This window comes from Ascaphus truei, chromosome 7, assembly GCF_040206685.1.
Source record: "Ascaphus truei isolate aAscTru1 chromosome 7, aAscTru1.hap1, whole genome shotgun sequence".
NCBI lineage: Eukaryota > Metazoa > Chordata > Amphibia > Anura > Ascaphidae > Ascaphus > Ascaphus truei.
In genome coordinates this window covers 39,330,738-39,348,643 of record NC_134489.1, presented here as the reverse complement: position 1 = coordinate 39,348,643, position 17,906 = coordinate 39,330,738, and the positions used below count along the sequence as shown (strand labels likewise).

At 48.5% G+C, this 17,906-nt stretch overlaps 2 protein-coding genes across 3 annotated transcripts in view; both read left to right on the top strand.

Annotated features, from left to right (window-relative positions):
- Window positions 1-17,906, top strand: part of PCP4L1 (Purkinje cell protein 4 like 1) — a 374,963-nt gene that overhangs the window by 221,048 nt on the left and 136,009 nt on the right. The gene's annotated exons all lie outside the window — the stretch shown is intronic.
- LOC142499038 (Fc receptor-like protein 3) overlaps window positions 1-17,906 on the top strand; it is a 44,060-nt gene that overhangs the window by 5,055 nt on the left and 21,099 nt on the right. The window contains exons 2-7 of one of the 2 annotated variants that reach the window (XM_075607809.1): window positions 2,225-2,245; window positions 3,483-3,746; window positions 5,090-5,350; window positions 9,508-9,792; window positions 14,577-14,861; window positions 15,303-15,590. In XM_075607809.1, coding sequence (XP_075463924.1) covers window positions 2,225-2,245; window positions 3,483-3,746; window positions 5,090-5,350; window positions 9,508-9,792; window positions 14,577-14,861; window positions 15,303-15,590 — 1,404 coding nt within the window. The remainder of the gene's footprint in view (window positions 1-2,224; window positions 2,246-3,482; window positions 3,747-5,089; window positions 5,351-9,507; window positions 9,793-14,576; window positions 14,862-15,302; window positions 15,591-17,906) is intronic. The other variant, XM_075607810.1, reaches the window with a different exon arrangement.

Sequence of the window (17,906 nt, the reverse complement as noted above, 5' to 3'; positions counted from 1 at the left end):
GAGGTGGTTCCAGCTGGAGCGTAGAGACATAGCGCCCATGGGTCCTGACACACTGTCAGATCCAGTCGATCCTGATGAGCCCCTATCATGGGTGTTACCTGGGAGGGCAGGTAATGCTGATCTGACCAGGGTCAGTAGGGCGGAGAGGGCTATAATAGTCAAATATAAAAAATCCCATGGGTTGGAGTATCCCTATGTTCCGGAGCCCCTGATGGATGAAATTGAGGACAATAGGGAAACGTGGCTCCAAGAGACTATAGAGCTGTATTTAGTAAATAGGGGGAGCGCCATTGTAGGTAAGAAGGCGGAAGAAAGGATAGACACCCTGATGCGAGTGTGGAGCATAGGGAGAAATGTTCACAAACATAGGGTGACCTATGTGCCCGAGAGAGGGTCACCTAGGCATTACTATGTCACGGTCCTGGATATGGGTAACAGGGAGGTGAGGAAACCCGACCCAGATCACTATTTTTAGGGGGTACTAACGCATCACGCGGGTCTGTGGCTGCTGGTCGGGGCGGGCTTGGCGGATGACTGTATTCATGTGTGATGTTAATTATGTTTTCCGTTACAGTGCTTCCTGGAAAGAGGTATACAAATTTAGGTCCCAGCGAGGACGATGGGATTCACCAGGGGGAGAATGTAGCGGTCATGTAAAATGCCTACAGTCATCTCTCCTGTTGGCAGTAAGGCCTGGTAAGTGTGGGCATGCCAGCAGTAATTATGGAGGTTTCCCCTCACACCCTGGTGGGGTGCCCTGTGTATGGCTGGGACTGGTCACATGCTCTGACTCCATGGTTAGTGATGTCAGAGGTGTGTCAGCCTCAGAAGCTTACATAAGGCACAGCACTGTGTTTAAAAGTTAGTTCTGCTGAGAGGAGGAGGGTTAGTTCAGTTGAGGAAGAGTTCCAGCTCTTGTCAGAGCTGAGGAAGGAGTTCAAGTTCTATCAGAGTGTCAGTAATGTTATAGTAACTCCATGGGAGGCTGTGTCCAGGGACCTGGCACAGGACAGTGATTCCTGCGGGAATAAGTGAATCCCTGATCTAGGTGATATACCTATCTAAAGGGAGCACGGGCGAGATGATTGGCTGAATATACCCATTGTGGAGGGCAGCTATGCCCACCGTGACAATAAAGATGGAGCTGATCAGAGAAACCCCTGTGTGTGAGAGTCCCATGATTATACAGGAGGTTGCACCACCGAGGAGTTCCTCGTCAGGATCATCCCCATGCGGACGCAGGGACCCTGGTGAGGTGGAGGCGCTGCACTGGAACTAGGTGAGACTCAGCACACTACCTCAGCTGCCTGTCTGACGGGTCCTCCCCACACACCATCATGCGGGAGACTCAGGAGTCCTGTAGCCAACAGGTGCACCATCAGGCATATTCACACTGTAATGGGGTCCGGTTAGACCACAGGGGCAAATGTGAGATTGGGTGGGTCAGGCCGGGCCAGAAATACCGTTACATATATTTTCAGAGTAACACGTTTACTTCATGGGCGATTGAACCTTTCTAAGGGAGCAGGTTACATTGCTAACGTTATTATATTTTTTCCCCCTGTGTGGGCTGCACAATTAACCCCTTTAGTGCCAGGGCGCCTTGCAATACATTGCAGGAGGTGTTACAATGTACAGTATAAGTAATACAAGGTGATTTCCACTTTAACCCTTTAGGAGATGAGTGCAGAGATATAATCAGGGAGACATATATTGGGGAAAATAAACCTGGTCTTTTATTCAGCCCGTAGCTTCAAACAATACAGCTTTAAGGCAGCACACAAACAGACAAAATGGCCTATCCCTTCGTAATGGCCAACTCACTCTCCCAGTCACTATCTGCAGGGCTGGGTGACTAGGCCTCTTACCAACCTCTGACCCAAAGTCCAAATTGGTTTCTATAATCAGGGCCTCTTGGCCCCGGTCTGGGTTAGTGGGTTGCACTCTGTGGCATGTTCCAGGGACCACTGTGTCTAGAAATAGAGCTCTCTTTCTGTCTCTCTTTCTTTCTCTTTCTGTCTCTCTCTTTTTCTCTCTCCTTCTCTTTCTTTCCTCTTCCACTGCTGGGAGATAATTGGTTAAAGTGCTACATCAAAAGAAATCATGTGTGATATATAGTATTCTGGATGTCAGCGCTGGGAGGGTCTGTAATGCGTGGTTATAAATTCCTGTGTGCAGAAAACGTATTCTATGTAATCGCACCTTTCTCTGCTCTGTTTTGCAGCAGCACCGAAGGAAAGCTCCGGTGAGTATTTATTTCTCACAGCAATTTATTCGTGAAGATATTTTATTTTTTCAGTAAAAAAAATGATATACAGTATATATATATTTGTTTTATTGTTGAAGCAGAGATACATTACCGGTTGTGATATATTTTAAGAAAGCAATATGAGTCTCTCAGGCTGCCTGCCTTATATAAGAATAATACATCCTAAATATATAATAGTGTTGGCATTAGCTGGAGTGCGCGGGTCGGAATAAATGACAGTATAATCCCGTTAGCGATGGAGTAAATCTCTCGGGGAGTATTTTCCGTTCTGGGGGATCTGCCACATTGTATAAGGATAGAAAGATACGTATTGTCTCAATTCACTCTTATCCCCCAAATCTCATTCCGATAGAATAGATAAGTTACAATGACGGGCGCCCGCAGCGGGATTCCTGCGCTGATTGTGGGTAACTGATTAAATGAGAACCTATTTCACTAGACATTAGTTAGCGGGCATGTCCCGATGTGTCGCCCCGTCCCTCAATGTGCGTATCAAGCGCCAAAAATTATTGTAGTCAAATATTTTGGTGCACAGAAATGTGACGCGCATGACGCACAGGTGTAAATGGCATGTGATGGGGTGTAGGCCCCAAAAAGTTGAACTAGCATCAGAATAAATAGTCTGTATTAGCGCAGAATGGCGTTTCTATGTATGGTCAAAACTGTATTTTACTCAGTATGGAGGTTTCAATTTATAGGTTAACAAAATGTATTCTTTTCACAGAATGGCTATTATAAATAGTATTACACTGATAATTTGTATTTACTAATACTAAGAAATAAAAAAATATACATTTTTATTTCAATTATATAAATCAGCTATTCAATGTGACGGAATGTGTCAAACTTCATTTCAAACACATATCCACCATACGTATGTATGTATGTCTATATCCATACGGATAAAGTTACATAACGACCTTCATACATGTGGGACATTTTACGAAGGTTTGCATTATTTATTAGCACAAAATTGTTTACACGCAATCAAAATACACACATGATCTTAGTTATTTATTGGACCCCTGGGCCCTAATACTGACGGAAACCATTAGAAAGTCGGACTGAGAAAATGCCAGTATTATCACAAGCAGTTACCGGTAGGTTTGGAGATTGCAGCAGATTTTGCATGTGTTTGTGTCCTGATCATACAAGTGAGCTATGTACGGTGTCGTAACTACGGGGAGTAACTGCAACAACTTGTGCTTTCTAGGAGCTGAAGTTAAACCTGAGGTGTCGTTCACGCCGTCTTGGAGCAAGATATTCACAAAGGAAACTGTAACTCTAACATGCAACGTGGCATCTACTGCACGAGGTCACCAGGGATATTCCTGGTACAAAGACGGGTTCCAGATAAATACAAAACATTCACAGAGCTTTACAATTAAAACTGCCCACGTGGCAGACAGTGGGAATTACCAGTGCGAGACCACTAGCCGTGTAATGAGTGAAGCTGTGAGACTGGATGTTATTTCTGGTGAGTTAACCAGCTCAGCTCTAAAAATGTATTAAAATCTTAAGGGGATAAATTATAAATATATATATATATCTATCAAAGTGTCAGTTCTGGCCATTTTATCCAAACATCCCCATTAAACTCTATAAGGTGTCTCGTCTGACATTGTCCCGAACGGCCACTTTGGTGCCTATAGAATACGGCCCATATAGAATACGGCCCAATGTGTCACCGTCTCTCGCCCTTATTTCTCACGTTAGAGAAGTTGGGACGGACCAGCCCCAGTGATTGTAATGTAGAAGAAGAGGAACGTGTGCTAGAGGCGCCGTTTCCAAGTGGTTATACATAGAGGGGAGATGGGACACAGAAGAACCATTCAAATGGTGCATGATTTGCATAAAAAAACTTTTATTTTTATAGGTGTGTACCCTGTGGGGGTAAAGGGAGAAAGAGGAGATACGAGATAAACTTTGTACAGCAAGTAACAATGCCACGTGTGAGCACATTCTCACGTCTCAGACAGGTCTGCAACCCTTCCCTTACCCATTATCTCTTAGCCTACCGTGCTTCCACTGCAGCCAGGGATTCTGGGTAATGGCATGCAAATGAGCACACAGATGGAAACGTTGATTTACTTCAGGTTATAAATAAGGTACAGGAGGGGAATCATTTCCCAAATGTCAGAGCCCCGGGTTTGTGGTGGAACCTGCGAGACTTGGAAATGCCTCCTGAAGCAATTATGCAATTGATGAAGATCAATTATGTTTTGTATAATACTGCGTGGGGATTGTTGACCAAAGAACAGACAGTGTCCCTCACTCAGCCAATAGGAGGCCAAGATAAAAATTGTGTGTAGCCACCGAATGATGTCCAGTAGATGCACTAATGGGAATAATGCAAATGTAGAAAGGGAACCCCAAAGAAGGGATGAAAAGGCCTTGCATGCATGTTTTCCGGTTGCTCATGTGCATGCGTGGCCAGCAAACGCAGATCGTGCATGCGCAGCCAAAGCAATACAAATATTTTGCCCGGGGACCTGTGCGAGCCTTGCTACACCACAGGTTACCACGCTCTGAATTAGAGCAGGGGAAACACTCAGCGTGAGTGACTTAATTAGCTTATATAATAACCCAATCAGCTGCTCAGATTGTCATAACAGGATCTTCCGTTAATTAAGGGAGCAAAGAAATTCTCCACTGATGAGAGGAAACCCAGAGACTCACAACACCAACACAACACAAACCCTGTGCTCCTTATAAAGGGGGCTGTTGGTTTTGTTCAGTGATCTGTTGGGGAAGTTTGGGTCTGTAAGATCCCTCTGCAGCAGATCTTATAAACATCACATTTGTTTTGTTTGATTTCAGATTGGCTCATCTTGCAAGTTCCTTACTCAGTGATTGAAGGGGACTCCCTGGCATTGAGATGTCACGCTTGGGGTGACACTTCTGTAAAGGACACAACATTTTACAAAGACTCTGTAGTAATAAAGTACTCAGCCAGAGACTTTGTTTACTTGGTGCCCTCAGTAAACATGGATACCGGTGGTACATATAGATGTGAAACAACATTAACCTATATATTATCTTCTTATACTTACACTGATGAGGCACTTGTTTCTGTCCAAGGTAAGACCTAGAAAATGTATCTATACCAAAGTTTGTTTTGTAGAGTTTTTCCATATATTTCAGCATGCCAGAAAATGTTTAAGCAGACTGACCTTATTTCATAATTAGCACCCTCTTAATAAGAACTTTATAACAGATTATTCTCACTATATAAATGATGCCTTATAGGGGACTCATGTGGATCTCCTGTAACGTATCACAACCTACAATTAATATACAACAGTAATTTTTACTTAATGGTAAATTACAGGAATTAGGACACTGACTGAATCATTCCAAATAAATGTAATTTATAAAAGTTAGAAGTTTTAGAGGATGACTTATTTACTCTGTGTTTTCATGCGAGTAACAGTGTGTTGGGTATCACAGCCTCATGCTGCAGGTTACAAGATAACCGGCCCTCTCGCTCCCCCTCCCACCTCCTGACCCCAGTGCCACCCTGCTTCCTTGGCCCACCTACCCTTGCCTCTGCTGTTCCTGCCCGCCAGCTCCCCGGTACATTCCACCACTTTTTGCCTGTCCCGGTCTCCCGGATACTCCCCTCCTCCTCCCCCCCCCCCCAAGTACAAACCCCTCAGCCTCACCCCGGCATCGCTCCGGCCCGCCGCCGGACCACCAAATCACCGCCCGCACTCACGCTAGCCTGCTCCCGGCCGCACGCACTCCCTGCCGCCGCCTCTTCCGCCCGCACTCCCGTGCGCCGCCTGTCTCCCACCGCCCGCACTCCCGCATGCCCCCCCCCCTTTCACCCGCGCCCCCCTGCACCCCGTGCACCCCCTGCCCCCATTTCACCCCTGCCCCTGCCTTTGGCAGTGGATATTCACAGTTGAGTGCAAATAGCCGCACGGCTATTCGCACTCAGTAGGAAATACAATGGGGAAAAAAATAAACATCCCAGCCAGGAATCAAACCCTGGTCCACTATGCTAATGGCCTGGAGCATAACCACTGAGCTATAACACTGCCTTTCATCCCCCGCACCTGCCTTTCATCTCCCCGCACCTGCCTTTCACCCCCCCGCACCTGCCTTTCACCCCCCCGCACCTGCCTTTCACCCCCCCGCCCTTCACCCCCCCCGCCCTTCACCCCTCCACCCTTCACCCCCTCGCCCTTCACCCCCCTCGCCCTTCACCCCCCTCGCCCTTCACCCCCCCTGCCCCTGCCTTTCACCCCCCCGCCCCTGCCTTTCACCCGCCCCTGCCTTTCACCCCCCCCGCCCCTGCCTTTCACCCCCCCCGCCCCTGCCTTTCACCCCCCCCGCCCCTGCCTTTCACCCCCCCCGCCCCTGCCTTTCACCCCCCCCGCCCCTGCCTTTCACCCCCCCCGCCCCTGCCTTTCACCCCCCCCCGCCCCTGCCTTTCACCCCCCCCCCCGCCCCTGCCTTTCACCCCCCCCCCCGCCCCTGCCTTTCACCCCCCCCCCCGCCCCTGCCTTTCACCCCCCCCCCCCCGCCCCTGCCTTTCACCCCCCCCCCCGCCCCTGCCTTTCACCCCCCCCCCCGCCCCTGCCTTTCACCCCCCCCCCCCGCCCCTGCCTTTCACCCCCCCCCCCCGCCCCTGCCTTTCACCCCCCGCCCCTGCCTTTCACCCCCCCCCCCGCCCCTGCCTTTCACCCCCCCCCCCCGCCCCTGCCTTTCACCCCCCCCCCCGCCCCTGCCTTTCACCCCCCCCCCCCGCCCCTGCCTTTCACCCCCCCCCCCCGCCCCTGCCTTTCACCCCCCCCCCCCCGCCCCTGCCTTTCACCCCCCCCCCCGCCCCTGCCTTTCACCCCCCCCCCCGCCCCTGCCTTTCACCCCCCCCCCCGCCCCTGCCTTTCACCCCCCCCCCCCGCCCCTGCCTTTCACCCCCCCCCCCCCGCCCCTGCCTTTCACCCCCCCCCCCCGCCCCTGCCTTTCACCCCCCCCCCCCCCCGCCCCTGCCTTTCACCCCCCCCCCCCCCGCCCCTGCCTTTCACCCCCCGCCCCTGCCTTTCACCCCCCGCCCCTGCCTTTCACCCCCCGCCCCTGCCTTTCACCCCCCCCGCCCCTGCCTTTCACCCCCCCCCCGCCCCTGCCTTTCACCCCCCCCCGCCCCTGCCTTTCACCCCCCCCGCCCCTGCCTTTCACCCCCCCCCGCCCCTGCCTTTCACCCCCCCCCGCCCCTGCCTTTCACCCCCCCCCCGCCCCTGCCTTTCACCCCCCCCCCGCCCCTGCCTTTCACCCCCCCCCCGCCCCTGCCTTTCACCCCCCCCCCGCCCCTGCCTTTCACCCCCCCCCCGCCCCTGCCTTTCACCCCCCCCCCGCCCCTGCCTTTCACCCCCCCCCCGCCCCTGCCTTTCACCCCCCCCCCGCCCCTGCCTTTCACCCCCCCCCCGCCCCTGCCTTTCACCCCCCCCCCGCCCCTGCCTTTCACCCCCCCCCCCGCCCCTGCCTTTCACCCCCCCCCGCCCCTGCCTTTCACCCCCCCCCGCCCCTGCCTTTCACCCCCCCCCGCCCCTGCCTTTCACCCCCCCCCCCGCCCCTGCCTTTCACCCCCCCCCCGCCCCTGCCTTTCACCCCCCCCGCCCCTGCCTTTCACCCCCCCCGCCCCTGCCTTTCACCCCCCCCGCCCCTGCCTTTCACCCCCCCCCTGCCTTTCACCCCCCCCGCCCCTGCCTTTCACCCCCCCCGCCCCTGCCTTTCACCCCCCCCCGCCCCTGCCTTTCACCCGCCCCTGCCTTTCACCCCCCCGCCCCTGCCTTTCACCCCCCCGCCCCTGCCTTTCACCCCCCCGCCCCTGCCTTTCACCCCCCCGCCCCTGCCTTTCACCCCCCCGCCCCTGCCTTTCACCCCCCCGCCCCTGCCTTTCACCCCCCCGCCCCTGCCTTTCACCCCCCCGCCCCTGCCTTTCACCCCCCCGCCTTTCACCCCCCCCTGCCCGCACTCCCGCCCCTGCCTTTCACTCACCCGCTGCCAACACTCCCTCCTCTGCCTTTCACCCACCCGCTGCCTCACACCCCTGCACACCCGCCGCCCGCACTCAGACACACTCGACACACACCCGCCGCCTCCCGCCCCTACATCAGTGACCAGCCGCCGCACTCACACCCCTACGCACCGACATCACGGCCCAGCCGCCGCCCGCACTCACCAGACACCCGCCGCCTTACAGACGCACACACCCTAGCAGGAACACCACCCCCAGCCCGCACTCAACACCCACCCGCAACACACACTCAGCAGCCACACACCGCATCACACCCCTTCCCACCCTAGCGGGACCGTCACACCGCACTCACCAGCCACTCACCGCCTCACAAACTACCCACCACCCACTACCCACCCGCCACCCACACGCCGCCTCACACCCTAGCGGGACACCCACCCAGCACTCACTACCCACCCGCCACCCACACTGAACACCCACCCGCCGCCTCCACACCCTAGCGGGACACACACCTCACATTTACACATCACTTATGTCACGAAAGTCTACATTGTACTGTGGTGTGTTTACAATAAACCATTTTAAAACAACATCGTATGACATTTTCTTCCAGGTTTCTTTTCAACATTATTATACAACCTTTACACCAAATAGTCATCCTATTCTTCCCCTATTTATAAATAATACTACCTATTACAGATTTACATCCCGGGCAACGCCGGGTATATCAGCTAGTGTTACATATTGAGGAAAAATACAGACGGAGTTTATCCCTGCCCCGAAAAGCTTCCAAGTGAATGCTTGGTACCCAACGCACAGGGAGATGAGGGGATTTGCTTATGTTCCTGCAGAGCGAGCGCCTGTGGCAGAGGGTGGGATAGAACCCACAACCTTCAGAGTCTCTCCTGTGTCACCCCAAGAGGTGCAGCATGCAATGGGTCTCGTTCTGCATAGAGCGTTTTTATAGAGAAACATTGTCAGCAGATAAGCACCACCCAGCCTGCCCACCCAGCCTGCCTATTATCCTATATGCTTTAAAAACTCATACTACTTTGCTGGCTATGTTTAGGGACACCCTTGTGCCTATCCCAAGCAGTTGGGGAATCCCTTACTGCATTGGCCTTTTGTTGGGACACTGTTACATTCATGAGATACTTCGTCTCCAGCCCGGGGGAAGGTTAAGTTCTGTCACTGTCTGCATTGCAGTTACATAAAGTGTAATTTGGGGTTTTCTTTCTTGCTTATTTTTTTTTAGCGCTGTTCTCATCCCCAGAAATAAACGTGCGCCAGTATCCGATGATAGAAGAGGGGGGCGAGATGACTATAAGATGTGACACAAATCTCAATCCACGCAGAGCGAATACTAAACTGGAGTTTGCTTTCTACCAAAATACACGGACTGTGCAGGGATTCGGTATTAGCAGCGAATACCAAGTTAACAGAACCGGATTACAGCACGCTGGGGATTATACCTGTGAGGTTAAAACTTCAACCAATACAGTAAAGAGGAAGAGTCCTGTGTTAAATATCCTAATACACGGTGAGCATGAAGTTCACTATACCTTCTGCCAGCATAGCATTCTGCCATTTTTAAAGGCCGCACTCTCCCCTACCCCCCCCCCCCCCGAGCTCCTACCTGTGTAGTCGTGCCGGCGAGGGTGGCAGGAGCCTGCCCAGGTGGTCCTAACATGGAAGCTAGGCCCCACCAGAAGTCGTACCCAGCCTCTGCAATCACCACCTGGGTGGGTCCCACCGTCGCAGCCCCCTCGCCAGCTCCACAGGTAGGGGCTCACTGCACGGAGTACTTCCGATTGCTCTTAAATTGCTTAGAGTGGAAGATATCTATCTGTCTGTGACAGTTGTCTGGGAAAAAAAAGGTAATTAGGACCCAGAATCCAGACAGACTTTTGGCTTTGTAGGTTTCAGTCTAAAAACTACAGTTCCCAGCATGCAACACATCAGATGCAGGATTGCTAATGGGACACGCCAGCCCCTACTTCTCACAGACTGTGGGAGCAGCGCTCCCACTCCCTCCCCCCATGTGATTTTATTTGAATAACCACTATATTTAGTGATACATTTTGCATGGCTCTTACTAAAAGCAGTGCAAAATTCATCACTAAATATAGTGGTTATTCAGATAAAATCACCAATGTCCTCAACTGACATTGGAGTGTCCTCCTGTGTGACCCACATTTGAAAAATCACCTTTCGGGGGTCAGCTCCTGTTTCGGAGAGCCCTGACTATTACACATAAACTGGCGCTGAGTAACCTCAGAGAATCGGGTACATCATTTAATACGTGTCCTACAAAATGTGGCAATCACAAGTGTAATAGATCCAGGCGCCTTATGTGCAAATTTATAGCTCCCCTTAACTCTTGTGTTTCTTCATCCAATGGCTCCGTACCCCCTGTTAAGAGTTCGATTCATTGTTTGACAACACACATTGTTTATGTTCTTTCCTGTGCCTGTAATTTCCAATATGTTGGACGTACCAAACCTCCACTTTACGTCAGGTTTCTTGAACAGAGGCGCGTGCTATTTTGAAAAAAGTACTCGCACATAGTATCCCGACACTTTTCTATTGCACATGCTGGCAACCCCACTAGTCTCAAAATTATATCTCAGTTTCCAAACTAGATAGGATAGATTTAAGATGTTTTGTATCCGGGAATCCTATTGGATATACTACAAGTATGTGTGCTAGGTAGCACTCCACACAAATGTGGTAACACATAGTGTAGTTAGACAAATGTGCAAAGGAACAGAGAGGAACCTCAGAACCCCCCAGGGCAAATCACATAAATATATACAGTGGTTCCCAGCACACAATCAGAGTCAGACAAGTGGTCAATTAGAAACATAATGATTTGTATTGAAATATAGATGCAAATACAGAACCAGTCTAACTGCAGGTCTGGAGGGAAATCCTAGTGGAGCAGGACTCTGTATAAGAGTGGGAGGGATGGGAGGGGAAACAAGGGAATGAGGAAACACAAGGAAACAAAGGGAGGGGGGAAAATGCGCACAAAACACGTAATGGATGTAGTGATAACAATATTAGGGGGGGCAACGTTTCGGGGCCTAAATCGCCCCTTCTTCATGCCCGTTCCCACAGACTGAAGCAGCCTGAGGCACTTCCCTATTGAAACACCTCCTATTAAAAAAAACTCTCCTTGAAAAGGAATAAGGTAACAATTCAATTGCTAATGAGATCAACTATCCCTCACCAGGGCAATATATGATGCTTCACTTGAGAATGAAACAATAGAGTATATAATGGTGCAGAGATCACCAGGCGCTAGCCCCTATATATGTGGGCTAAAACAGTGATTGTTCTCTATGCCTCTATATGGTTCCGTGATGTATATACCTATTATTTCTTTTTCCAGTTTTTTTATTAGACATGCCACAATTTTTATTAGCATACACATCTGCTTTTGTAAAGTGCAAAGTCTTTGTGTATTATATGATGCTAAACACATGCGGTTAAGTGTATATTTATCACTTGGTTGCAATACTGTTCAGTGTTATATTTATCTATCTATTCATTACATTGTTTGCTTTTATTTTATTTTTTAATATCTAGGCATGTTTTTCTAATATGTAATATTGTAGCCTCTGCTGTATAACTAGCAACAGGGGTTAATACCGCTATTATAGGCAACAGGACTGGTTCAAGTCACTGAGCAAAATGAGTTTGTATTGATTGTAGCTGAGGCACCATATTGTTTACTCCAGTTGCTGGGCAACGGAGTGAATTTAAACCATTCGACAGTGCTAGTCAATCACCCCTGAAGAAGTCACCATGTGATGAAACGAGTCGGGACACTGACGTCATTACGTAATTGGCGCTGCGCAAGAAGGACGTGGCTCAGCGTGGAGTCTCCGCTTTATTCCCCCTACACACTGCGGGCTTTAGAGGTGTTTCCTAACACCTGGGGGAAGCCCGCTGCCCCCAATTGAGGTACCAGTCATACGGTTACACCCTGCGCCGGCTAAACATCCCCATAGACTGTCTGATGTAAAGGCTCATCACAGCGGAGACACAACATACTACCAGCACAGCGGAGACACAACATACTACCAGCACAGCGGAGACACGACATACTACCAGCACAGCGGAGACACAACATACTACCAGCACAGCGGAGACACGACATACTACCAGCACAGCGGAGACACAACATACTACCAGCACAGCGGAGACACGACATACTACCAGCACAGCGGAGACACGACATACTACCAGCACAGCGGAGACACGACATACTACCAGCACAGCGGAGACACGACATAGTACCAGCACAGCGGAGACACAACATACTACCAGCACAGCGGAGACACGACATACTACCAGCACAGCGGAGACACGACATACTACCAGCACAGCGGAGACACGACATACTACCAGCACAGCGGAGACACGACATACTACCAGCACAGCGGAGACACGGCATAGTACCAGCACAGCGGAGACACGACATACTACCAGCACAGCGGAGACACGACATACTACCAGCACAGCGGAGACACAACATACTACCAGCACAGCGGAGACACGACATACTACCAGCACAGCGGAGACACAACATACTACCAGCACAGCGGAGACACGACATACTACCAGCACAGTGGAGACACGACATACTACCAGCACAGCGGAGACACGACATAGTACCAGCACAGCGGAGACACGACATAGTACCAGCACAGCGGAGACACGACATACTACCAGCACAGCGGAGACACGACATACTACCAGCACAGCGGAGACACGACATAGTACCAGCACAGCGGAGACACGACATACTACCAGCACAGCGGAGACACGACATACTACCAGCACAGCGGAGACACGACATAGTACGACATACTACCAGCACAGCGGAGACACGGCATACTACCAGCACAGCGGAGACACAACATACTACCAGCACAGCGGAGACACGACATACCACCAGCACAGCGGAGACACGACATACTACCAGCACAGCGGAGACACGACATACTACCAGCACAGCGGAGACACGACATACTCCCAGCACAGCGGAGACACGACATACTCCCAGCACAGCGGAGACACGACATACTATCAGCACAGCGGAGACACAACATACTACCAATCATGACTCGGTGTAATATGTCATGTGCTGTTGTTCATCTGAGGTTGTATTTACCTAATTTTAAAACCTGCTAAGGAACTGATGTAGTGTGATTCCTGTGATGTAGTGTGATTCCTGTGATGTAGTGTGATTCCTGTGATGTAGTGTGATTCCTGTGATGTAGTGTGATTCCTGTGTTGTAGTGGTCACTTCCTGTGATGTAGTGTGATTCCTGTGATGTAGTGGTCACTTCCTGTGATGTAGTGTGATTCCTGTGATGTAGTGGTCACTTCCTGTGATGTAGTGTGATTCCTGTGATGTAGTGGTCACTTCCTGTGATGTAGTGCTGATGCTGGCAGCTGTCCCTGGGGGAATTCTTAAACTTTAAAGCACAGGAAATTCAATACCCAAGGGGGAAACTCTGCACCTCTGCGGCACATGAAGAATGTACCCATTTTTTGGTTTATGGCTGAGAAAACATTTTTCTTTAAAAAAAAAAATATATATATATTATATATATAAAATCAAAGATGATTGTTATTATGTCCTGATATGTAAAACCATACCATAGAATTCAAAGAGGGTGAACTTTGTTTTTCACACCACTGTATATGACCAAGAGCACATAATTATAGCGATACCAACCCCTGATTTGTATTTGTAGAACGATGACTTTATAAAAAAAAGTTTTCGGATAGGGAAAAATTGCCACTAGCTTATTCTTTGCTAATAATTAGTAACCGTGGCATCATTGGGACGTGTCCCAAATACCGTCGTGTTCCACGGATGATGCTGGTTGCCACTTTATTTTTAAAGAGGTTCTTCTATGGTTTATCTGGGAAATCAAGTGGCGCTGAGTTGTGACCGACGTGGTCGCACAATGAGACAAATAAAGATGCCTATGGGTGGGACTGAACTGCATCTTATAGTAATGAGATGAAGGATCTGCACAGTTTCCTCCCAGCATGCTCTGCAACACAAGTTATTTGTAGTGGTAACTTCCTGTGATGTAGCGCTGATGCTGGCAGCTATCCCTGGGGGAATTCTTAAACTATAAAGCACAGGAAATGCAATACCCAAGGGGGAAACTCTGCACATCTGCGGGGCATGAAGAATGTACCCATTTTTTGCTTTTATGGCTGAGAAAACATTTTTCTTTTAAAAAAAAATTATATATATATTATATATATCAAATTGTTGTACATTTTTCTTTGTAGAGCTTTTCACATCACCACAAATAGAAACCACACCATCAGAGATTGCCACAGCGGGGGATAAAATAACCATAAAATGTACCACGGATCCTGCCACGCTCAGAACAAACGATCGTCTCTTATTTGCCTTCTACAAAGATTCCCAAATTGTGCAGGAATTTAGTACTTCCGGAGAATACCACGTCGCTGGGGCGCGATTACAGGACACGGGAGATTATACATGCGCGGTAAAAACGCAGGATGGCAAAGTTTGGAAAGAAAGCCCCAATTTAAAGATCTCCGTGCAACGTGAGCACAGACTAATTGTTGTTGCGTTTAGCTCTTCGTGTTATCACTATTCCCCTATAATCCCTTCGCTGTCAGATTACCCGTCGGGCAATGAAAGGGTTAATGAAAATGCCATGCCTATTTCTCGGCTCTAATTTTCTGCTTAATTAAGCATCAGCATTATAATAATAATGCGGGTTATTCAACCTATATTCAGTCATGCAGCTTAGGAAGCACTTGTCTTTTTACTACAGTACAGAGACTCGCCAATGTCTTATCCAGTATGACAAATTATTAGTTAATGTATATATTTTCTCATAAGTATGGATCATTTAGTTCATATTTTGGCCAAAACATGCCAAGGTAACCCTTTCAGCAGGTTCCTACACTACCAAATGTATACAGTTCTACATTCTGCAGACTGGAGACATTAACAATGTATCTTTTCATCTCTATCTTCAGCACAACCAGTGTCCGGTGTCACTGTGCAGGTGCAGCCCACGGCAGGAGAAGTGATCGCAGGACAGAGACTGGAGGTGCTCTGCTCCGTGGATAAGGGGACAGGGCCGTTCAAATACTCGTGGTGTAATCAGGACACTGGAAGCTGTGAGACCCATCAGACAGAAGCCCAACAGCACCAGTTTATAGTGGAACCTGTTACGGAGAAGTATGATGGACTATATTACTGCTCAGTGTCCCGCGACGGGACTCAAGGAGCCAGAAGTAATTCCGTGAGAATATCCGTGAGAGGTAATAACTCAGACTTGTTATTCATGTGTTAGAGGAGAGAAATAGTCTATTCAAAAAAGTGACAGCCCAGCCAACCTATATAAAAGTCAGGGGTCTGAGCTTCTTAACTGTAATAGTGTGTCAGGTATAAAATAAGATTTATGTTTACTAAACATCGGGGCAAAGCTTTTAGGACTGGTATTTAGAAAGATTTAAGCATTTTTTTGCACACGAAGTTATCAAATAAATCTCCCAATTCTTCTTTTTTTAATTTTTTTTTATAGAAAATGCAAACATAAGTTTGTAATTAAAAATAAAAAGCAGTGGTACTCTGGACTCCTTAGTGCCATCATTATTTCATCACTCCTAAAGTACAATGTTAATCATTTGTGTGTGTAAATGTTCATTATGTCCATGGATATGACTGAGACTAGTTAGCCAGTAATGAGCCTGGCTGAGGTCAGATAATACAAGGCGACGCGTGTCTCTTTGGGCAACAGTTCTTTATATGTCTATATATAGGTAGGAACACAATAAACCAGTTTAGTGGCCCTCTCATTGGAGGATCCCAAACAAACCCTGGTGATACTATATACATACTGTATAGGAGCCTGATACATATATCTATCGCTGTCCTGGTGTCCCCACAATGTCATTAATCAGCCCCAGTGCCGGCACAGTGTTGGAGCTCGTTGATATTACTCACAGGGTTATAGGTGCAGGCCGGTCACTTCGCAAAGGTAAAGATGGTGTGTGTATGCAAAGGATACTGCAGGGTAGCTGGGCGATCCCCTGAACGCCTCTCCTCACAGACCCTCACTGGCTAGGTAGGGATGCTTCGCCCCTGGGTAGGGTGACCAGATGTCCCGGTTTAGCCGGAACAGTCCAGGTTTTTAGGGCTCTGTCCCGACTTTTTTGGGGTGCTGTCCCAGTTTTTTATTCCGTTTGCCGGTCGCTCATGCACATGCGTGTCGACAAGCACTCTTGTTTAAAAAAAAACTTAATCAGTTTTATATATCCATAATAACTTACCTGTATCATTAGCCCCAGAAAAACATGTAACTACAGATTATGATCATAAACTTCATTTAAATATCCTTGTAAATGTATCTTATTAATGGCACGATACTGATTGCCCTGCATAGGATCTTCTTTTTTTGTCCACATCATTATCACTGATCGTTTTGCCTTATCTGCCCATGCTGTAGTGTCTCTCTTAAACCTCCACCTAAACTATGGCCTGGATAACTGATAAACACAAGACGAGGGTCCCACTCTGGTTATATCCACCTTGGTATCACATTTAGTAATTAGATATGATAACCATTTACATTATTTAGTATTTTGATAGTGATAGTATATATATATATATATATATATATATATATATATATATATATATATATATCACTATCAAAATACTAAATAATGTAAATGGTTATCATATCTAATATATATATATATATATATAAAGCAGAAAATAGCCGTGTTAGTCCAGTTGCGATAGTGCAGAATAAATGAGTTCTTCAGTATTAGGTGATACCTTTTTTATTGGACTAACAATTTATGTCATAGGACAAGCTTTCGAGAATTATCCTCTCTTCTTCGGGTCAAGCAATACTGATATACAAAGGTTTCAATGGCTAAAACAGTGTAGAGAGAGGGGAAAAAAACAGCAGATATTTACTGTAGATAAGGTAGGGTGTTAAATGTGTTTGAAGCCAGGGAACGGTGTCAAAGAAAGGTGGGGAGGGGTAGGGATACAGGGGGGGAGAGAAAGTGTGAATAAGAATAGAGGCAAGCAGGATAATTACAAGCAATTTTGATAGGGTGTGAGAAAACCCATATCTGCATTAAGGGGCCTATGCAGAGAGCAGCGGTAAGGTGAATAGCGGCATTTTTTGGAGAAAAATACCTGTAGAAAGGCAGGTACTGGCGAGTTTAAAAAAAAGCGCCATTTATTTTTATTTTTTTGTGAAACTCGCCGCGCGACTGGCGAGAACCTAAATCTCGCCAGTTGTAAAAATGTCCCTATTCAGAAAGGCGCGATCGCCATCTAGTGGCTGTTCGTGCCAATAACATGGAGAGAAATTCTACAATTACCTCCGCCAAAAAAAGTTGGCAGGAAGCTGGAGCGCACCGGCGAGAGGGAAAATACAAAAAAAAAGGCGCTTTTTTTCAAACATGTTTCACCAGCGCACATCTCGCCGGTTGCAACTCTCCATATGCAGACAGGATTTTAAATGCAGTTTTCGGACCTTTCAGCATATGGAGATAAAATCACACCAATAAAAGTTCAATTTATTAACATCTCCAATTATTTCCAGCGCTGCTCTC